This window comes from Kryptolebias marmoratus, linkage group LG23 (assembly GCF_001649575.2).
Source record: "Kryptolebias marmoratus isolate JLee-2015 linkage group LG23, ASM164957v2, whole genome shotgun sequence".
Classification (NCBI taxonomy): domain Eukaryota; kingdom Metazoa; phylum Chordata; class Actinopteri; order Cyprinodontiformes; family Rivulidae; genus Kryptolebias; species Kryptolebias marmoratus.
The window spans coordinates 12,017,951-12,026,210 of record NC_051452.1 but is presented as its reverse complement, the minus strand read 5'-3'; the positions used below and the strand labels follow the sequence as shown (position 1 = coordinate 12,026,210).

Sequence of the window (8,260 nt, the reverse complement as noted above, 5' to 3'; positions counted from 1 at the left end):
ATACTGGACCAGAAGGAGGAGTTAGTCAGTCTGGTTCCCAAGGGAAGAAAATTCAACATCACTTCTATAAACAAGTTCATTCTGTGAGAACCCATGGGACTTGGAACAGAAGTCATAACATTATCAGGACTTATAAACAACAGGTGTTACCCTATAGTAAATTCTGCCATTACAGCCCCTGGTTAATTTTTTACACTTATTGATTCTTTGTGACACATCATGCTCCCATTATTGGAGGGATCTTTCAAGCTTTGCCATTTCTCTTCAATATTCAACTTATTCTTAAGCAGTTCCCTGTTTATTTTTCTTATGGTTCTCTGTAAGTTTTTTTTTTATAAGTCTTCTTCTTACTGTATATAGTATAAATAAAACCACTATATATAAATAAAACCACTTACCTTTATGCTGGCTTCTGTCTGGTTCTCTGCACCGCTCTTTATGACAACCCTGGGTTGTGACATTCTGGTTATTTTGCATCACAGGCCATTCTTTGTATTTGTGTCTGATCTTTCCAGGCTGTATGCTTAGTGAAGCATACGTTCAGTTATCGTCTTTGGTTCTCTTGGACTCCCTGCCTTTTGCTTGCCACTACTCTGTTATATGGTTGTCTGTCTGCTTCTTCGTCTTCTTCTTCTTCACTGCAGATTGGTGTCACATGTTCATAATTGTCCATTCAGTTGATCTCTTTCCTCATGTCACACAAAAAGCCATTCTCCATATTTTCTTTTTTCCCTGTTTGGAAATCCTCTGGTGTGGCTCACTTGAGCTTGAAACACTTGAAATTAGGGTGACCAGATGTCCCGATTTGTGCGGGACAGTACCACATTTTTTTATTCCTGTCCTGGTGTCCCACAAATTAAAACAATGTCCTGCATTTGACTGGGTCAAATTCTGAAAAAAAAAAAAAAATATATATATTCGATAGGCGCTTAAGGAAAACAGAGCTGCAGCCATCGTCACAGAGCATCGGCTGTCAATCAAAATACGCAGCAGCATCCCACGTCATGACCGAACCTGCGCACCAAGATGCTAGTAAAATAAAACAAAGCAAGAAAAGGAGGCTGTTGTCTACACAATACACAGAAACTATGCCACAAAAAGAAGAGAAAAAAAAAATGCAGCTACAACAAAGACTGGGTAACCATTTATAACTGGGTGAGGCCAGTTAAAGATGATTCAGAGACTTTTTTTTGTGATGTTTGTGATGTTTTTTACTCAAACCCAAAGATGACTGCCAGACAGATGAGGTAAGGTCTCCTGGGTTGCTGCTTGCAAGTGTGGACCTGGATGCAGTTGTGCTTCTTAGATGTAAAGCGGTGCTTCTTTTCTTTCTGGTAAACTTAAAAAATGTTTGACAGTAAACCAAAGTTTCTTAACATTTTTCTGATAAATTTTTTAAAAAGTGTCAAACTTTAAAAGCTTTTCAAATGTTTTTTTTTTGATAAACAAAGAAAAAACTTTGTTAAAGTTTAACAGTTTTATTAAACTTAAAAAAGTTCATTATTGTTTTAAATCAAGTTGACAACCCCTGTAAAACTTCAGATGTGGGTGAAGCCACCATAATTTTTTATCTGTTGTGATCGCTATCTCCCCTTGTAAGGTCGTACCTCTCATGTTGTCCACCACAGTACCTCAGTGTGGTTGTGGGGAAGTAGGCAGGAGTGATGAATAAAGGATGTATGTGTCCTGTATGAGTGTGTTTTTTCCACAAAGTGTCCTCTGTTTCTTTATTCTTCTTTTCTTGTTACATCTGCATTCTCTGCAGTGTTTTCCCTATTTCTGCTGTTTGTTTTTTCTTCTGTCCTTCCTACCTAAACCAGTGTAAAATATGGTTTAGACTGGTTTAGGCAGTCTAAACCAGATTTCTCTTTCCTTCTCACCTATAACTTGTGTCTTTACCTTTGTGATGCTTGATGTTTCTTTCCTCCCAGTCACAATTCACCTCATCGAATGACCCCTCTAAGGCCACTTCAAATGTCCAGTTGTTCTTTTAAGCCAGATTATCATGTATTTCTGAAACATTTTAAATCAGAGAGATGGACAACTGGAGTGTTTTACAATAATGTTTAACTAAAAGAAAAACATGAAAACTCATAATTTAGATTTTTTCTTTAATTTCCCCTTTCAATCTGGTTCACATGCAACAAAAATTAAAACCAGTGACTGAATTGCCCCAGGAAACAATAATTGAAGTTTGCAGAGATATAACTTTTAAAACTTAACCATCATTCCAATGTATATTTGAAAAAAATAATGCTTTGTTAAGTTTTACTTAACTAAATCCCATGCAATACACATTAATACACAATAATATTTTTGAAATACACACATTTTGATTATATTTACTTTGTGCTCAGCTTTTTAGTCTTTCTTCACAACAAAAATGCATAATATATACTTTCTGTATATGTAACTTTAATAATTGGATCACAACACTCTTTATATCGTACATGCTGATTAACTGCCCTCTAATATATTAAATGAAATGATTACCTAGTGCATTTTAATACTATCTTGTGCTCAACTGTAATCTCTAATCTAATATTTAATGTAAGACAGACTGTTCAAATTATCTGCTTCACAAAAACCCAGCTGCTTTTGTCCACAGCCTGATTCTATATGAGACAGTAGACTCCCACTGTAGCACTGAGAGTCATTTCTACTTCTGATTCCTCTGTCAGTCACTGCTAGATGAAGCTCTCTTCCTCTTCACCTTCTAGAAACAGTCCAGTCAAAATGTCTCTGTGTACAAGATGCTGCTTGAACACCATCATGTTCAGTGACTCCTTTAGAAAGGTCATCACTTCCAGCTGTAAGGAAAAGAAGGAAAAAAAGTGATAAATGAGTTTTTTCAGTAACCCCAGCACATACTTCAATCACAACACATTGTGCAACATCTTTGGTTAAAACATTATCAGTAACTGCAGGGAAACAACCCTGCAAGTCTGTTAGTAAAATATTTCATGAACCCCTGGATGGATTTGAATGAAACTTTCAGTAAATAAATCTTAAATCTGTATTTACAAACTCTTTATGGTGCTTACTTCCACTTCCAGGTTACACAATAATGTGACTTACTACAAATGCTTAGTTTTCATTTTACAAAAATATAAAACCATATATATAACCATATATATATCTGTAGTAACAGGTCACTAAACATCTGACATGCATCCATACACAATATTAAAACACACAAGGAAAAATTTACATTATGACCACAGGGAGAACAGGGCACAAGTCGACTTTGGTGTTACCATAGAAATGTGTAAACAAAAAGATGGATGAGCTAAGCTAAAATATTCCATAAAGAGTTTTAAAGTGTTCACTCTACAGGGCAAATAATGGTGAGTAAGTGTCAATGTACAGTTAAAACCAGAAGTTTAAATACAATTAACCAATCAATCAATCAACTTTTTATTAAAGACACACAAATAGGTCCATATGTAAAAAAATAAAAATAAAGTAAAAGCACAAAAAAAAAAACAACACAAAAAAAAACAACACATTATTTACAATTAAATGACATAAGGCAATAATCACAAATACAGGTCACTGATTTACATAAAGGCTAAACCGCCAGTGGTTCCACCTGGACTTAAACCTGACTGAGCTTTGTGCAATATCTATTAATATCAGGATAATGTTATTTGTAGAAGCATGTAATCTCTACATAAACCTATACATGAGGTAACGTTATACAGCAAAAAAAGTGGGGACACCTAGATCAACAAATAACTGTTTTGCACTCATCCATCTCGGCAACCTAAGCAGCATCCTCATTCCATCATTGTACGCCACTTTGAGTTTCTGTAAGCTGCTTTGCCTAGACAGTCTCCATAAGTGAGACGTATACAGAAGAGTACAGTATGCTTTAAAAAGAGCCACATTTACTGAGACAGAACACATCCTAAACTTACGTACAAGCATGTTGGCTTGTGCATACATTAGGCGTTGCTGTCTATATATGTCCATGTCATCAGCCAGATCACCATTTATGTAATGTCCTAGATATTTAACAGCAGCACACACTTTCAGAACAACAACATTTAAGGAGAAATCAGGAAGTACAAACTTCTGATCCTCCTTCGTTTTTATAATTTTAATGTTACTTTTCAGTGCATTATACAAAATGTCATACACCTGACCATATTGTGAGCAGGTCCTCAGTAGTTGTTAAAGACCAGCACTACAAGGACTAAAAATAACCAAATCATCTGCATATATGAGATGGTTAATTATGGTCGCACCAACAACACACCCAGTTCCACAGTTATGTAACCACTTTGATAAATCATCCATGTATTCATTAAAAAGAAGAGGAGACAGAATTCTTCCCTGTTTAACCCCATTGCTAATTTTAAAAAAGGGCTGACATACAATTACCCGATCTTATAAACATTAACTGATGAGCGTACCAAAAACACAGAATTCTAACTACAGATCTGGGAACCCCTCTGTTATATAACTTAGAAAACAACTTTTCATGATTATTCCGATCAAAAGCCTTTGAAGCATCAATAAAACACATAAAAATAGTAGAGTTGTGCCTATTATACAAATCTAAAATCTCTTTCAGAGCAGAAACACACATATGAGTGCCATGTTTAGATTTAAATCCAAACTGATTATCCGAAGTAAGGAGAAAATGTTTTATCTTGCTCAGTATAATCGTCTCTAGGACCTTGGATAGCACACTGGCTAAAGCTATGGGCTGATAATTATCCTTGTTATTTATCTTGCCAGCTTTATCTTTTATAATAGGCACTAATATAACAGCTAAAAGCGAATCAGGTAAAATGCCATGGACTAAAAACCCAGAAAAACGCAAAGCAAGCAAAGGAAATAGTTTTCTGCTTGAGAATTTTAAGTGTTCTGCAGACATCTCATCCATGCCACAAGCCTTATCATTTTTTAGGCTCATGACTGCATTGTAAATTTCTTGAGCTGAAACTTTGACATCTTCATCATAACTAACACTGTCCACTATAAATGAGGAGCTTTTAACACAGTTAAATAATTCATAATAATGTTTCTGCCACATCTGAGTAATTGCCTCTGCTTCATTTACGCCAACAAGATTTGCCGGCAGACCTATATTATAATCATTCATTTTCTTTATTTCCTTCCAGAAATCATGTGTGCAATTATTTTGCATTTTCTTTGCAAGCAGATCTGACTTCAGTGTGTCCTTATTTCGTTTAATAAAGCGCAGGGCATATTTAAAATTGGCATTTGCCCGTTTCTTATACTGAAAAAAAAAGACCATGCTTCTGTCTGCCTGCCTCAACCCAAGCCTTAAAGGCCCACCTGGCCTTAGCAAGAAGCTCCTTCACATGCTCATTAACCCTAACCCCACCCCTAACCCTAACCCTAACCCTAACCCTAGTTTAGCTTTATGCAGTTTGGTCTTATGCAAAGCCATTCTGGAAACACGAAGAGACTCCACAATACTTTCATACAAGTTGCACAACTCTACACCATGTAGTGGATCTTTACAATTAATATCACTACATGGTATAGCATTCTTTGGTAGCAGAATATTACTCAGCAAAGTATTAGACTGAGTGAAATAGACCTCCAGATATTTCTTGGACAGATTAGACCAATCAAATTTTTCAACACTCAAGACTATTGTAAGTAGACTGAACAGTAAGCAGATTACCAATATTTACAGATAAGGGTAAGGGCATATGATCAGAAGTAGAAAGGTCATAATTAATCCTCATCGTTTCTATGGACTTATGAGTATCAGCTGTACAGTGATCTAGCCAGGAGATTGTACTCCATGCTTCACTAACATAAGTGAAGCTTGTCATGAATGGGGCGGAAGGAGGCAAACCCAGAATGCAGACTCATGTATAAACAAAATAATTTATTAAATAAAGAATCAAAATCCAAAAACAAAGAACTGACGGGGCAGCAAAACTAAACATAATAAAACCTAAACATAAGCACACGGGAGGTGAAACAGGAGGCAACACATACCGGCAGGAAACACAGGACAGCACATTGGGGAGGCAAGAGTATGACAAATAACCAGCAAGTAAGTGGAGAAAGTGACTGGGTTTTAAAGACAAGGTGCAACGAGGTAAGTGGGCACAGGTGAGTGATGACAAATGCAGGCAGGTGGAGATGGGCGTGGCAGGAGAATGGGAGATAGACTGGGGAGAAGTGAATGATGGCTGAGGCACAGGGAACAAAGACGCAAGGAAGAAGATAACTGAATAAAATAAACGATAAACTCAAACTGAAACAAAGACAAACTGAATACAAAAACCCAGATCCTAACAAAGCTATCTTCAGGTAGAAACTCCTTACTGGAGAGAATCAGACCATTATCAAGACAGAATTGTATTAAATGATTTGCAAATATTGAACCTTCATCAGAAATATCTGCATTCATGTTGCTCACAATTAAAAAGAATTAAGAAGAATTTTCCTGAATGACAGAATTAACGTAAGATAACCTATTAAGATATTCATCTTCATTCCTATAACATTCATAGGGTGTATAAATATTAGGATTAATGACCTTCTGATCTCCTTCATTAAACTCAGTTCCAATGGCCCAATCAACATTTAATCTGATCACTTTAACCAGCTGGTCATATTGTTTATGCCATAAAATAGCAACACCACCATAGACTATTCCATCGCTCAAATTAGTGGTTGATTCACCTACACCATAGAAATCTTTATGCAGTGAGTTTAGTCCTTCCAAGTCTTGCTTTGGTAAAAAAGTCTCTTGAACACACAATATGTCACAGTTTGCCAAAAGAGTATTTACAGTTATGCGGCGCGAGTTGTCAGTTTCCTTGTTATCAACGGGTAATCCTCGTGCATTGTAAGAAACAATATTAATACTCATTGTAAAATATTGACACTAGCTTTCATCAGATCTCCTGAAGATCGCCATCCACAGTGGACACCGAAAGCTGTTGACGCCCACCAGTAAGCCTACCTCTGGTTTTCTGGACTTGGGGCCTCATAGAATTGACGAACATAAACACCAGCTGGCCAAAGCTGCGGGTCATACATATCCATTACATCTTCACATTCAACAGTGACATGTTCTTTCATCATGATGCCATCTACTTTGTGAAGTGCACCAGCAAAACAACTCCACAACATGATGCTGCCACCTCTGTGTTTCACAGTCTGGATGATGTCTTCAGGCTAACAAGTTTCCCCCTTTTTCCTAATGTAATGATGGTCATTATGGTCAGACAGTTAAATTTTAGTGTCAGACCACAGGACACGTCTCCAAAAATTAAGGTCTTTGTCCCTGTGTGCATTTGCAAATATTAATCTTTTTGTTGTTGTTGTTTCTTTTGAAGTAATGGCTTCTTACTGGCAGAGTGGCCTTTCAGCCCATGTTGATACAAGACTCGTTTCACTGTGGATAATGACACATTCTTGCCAGCTTCAGCAGCATCTTCACCAGGTCTTTTGGTTTTATTCTTGGGTTAATATGCACATTTCAGACGAAAGCACGTTCACCTCTGGGACACAGAACCTGTCTCCTTCCGGAGCTGTATGATGGCACGACATTCCCATATTGTGTGTACTTGCATATAATTGTTTGTACAAAAGATCGAGGCACCTTCAGACATATGGAACTTACACCCAAGGATGAACCAGACTTGTGCAAATCCACAATTCCCTTCCTGATATCTTGGCTAATTTCTTTCGACTTTTCCATAATGTTACACAAAGAAGCAGTGTGTTTCAGGTGTGCCTTAAATTACATCCACAGGTGTGCCTCTAATTAACTCAGATGTTATCAATAAACCTATCAGAAGCTTCCAAAGACGACATCAAATGTCCCAAATTGTTTAAAGGCATAGTAATTTTAGTGTATTTAAACCTTTGACTTTGAAGAAAGTAATAAAAACTCCCTTCAAAACATTCTCTCCCTCATTATTCTGGCATTTAAGCAAATAGAAAAATTTTGAAAATCCTAATTGACCTAAAACGGGAACGATTTATTCTGATTTCACGTCAGATAGTGTGAAAAAATGCATGTCTTTTTTTTTTTTTCCATCAATCTTTTATTATTATTTTTGTGTTTTTACAAATATGTCTGCCATAAAACATACAACCAATACAGTCAACAAGACCAACAAAACGCCCTCATAGGTACACACTTGCATTTCTTTTAAGCATACCGGAGATAATAGTCCACTGTTGAGGCTCCTTTGTTTAACATTGTGGCTCAACATAAGTCTTTACTTTAGCTGAGTTCTTCTTGAGACAA

General features: G+C 36.6%; 2 protein-coding genes across 2 annotated transcripts in view; one reads left to right on the top strand and one right to left on the bottom strand.

The window, feature by feature from the left end:
* Window positions 1–8,260, top strand: part of LOC108244131 (NLR family CARD domain-containing protein 3) — a 1,204,881-nt gene that overhangs the window by 804,237 nt on the left and 392,384 nt on the right. The gene's annotated exons all lie outside the window — the stretch shown is intronic.
* Window positions 2,095–8,260, bottom strand: part of LOC119616727 (ribonuclease inhibitor) — an 11,020-nt gene continuing 4,854 nt past the window's right edge. The window contains exon 3 of the mRNA XM_037973851.1: window positions 2,095–2,810. Coding sequence (XP_037829779.1) covers window positions 2,801–2,810 — 10 coding nt within the window. The 3' untranslated portion in view covers window positions 2,095–2,800. The remainder of the gene's footprint in view (window positions 2,811–8,260) is intronic.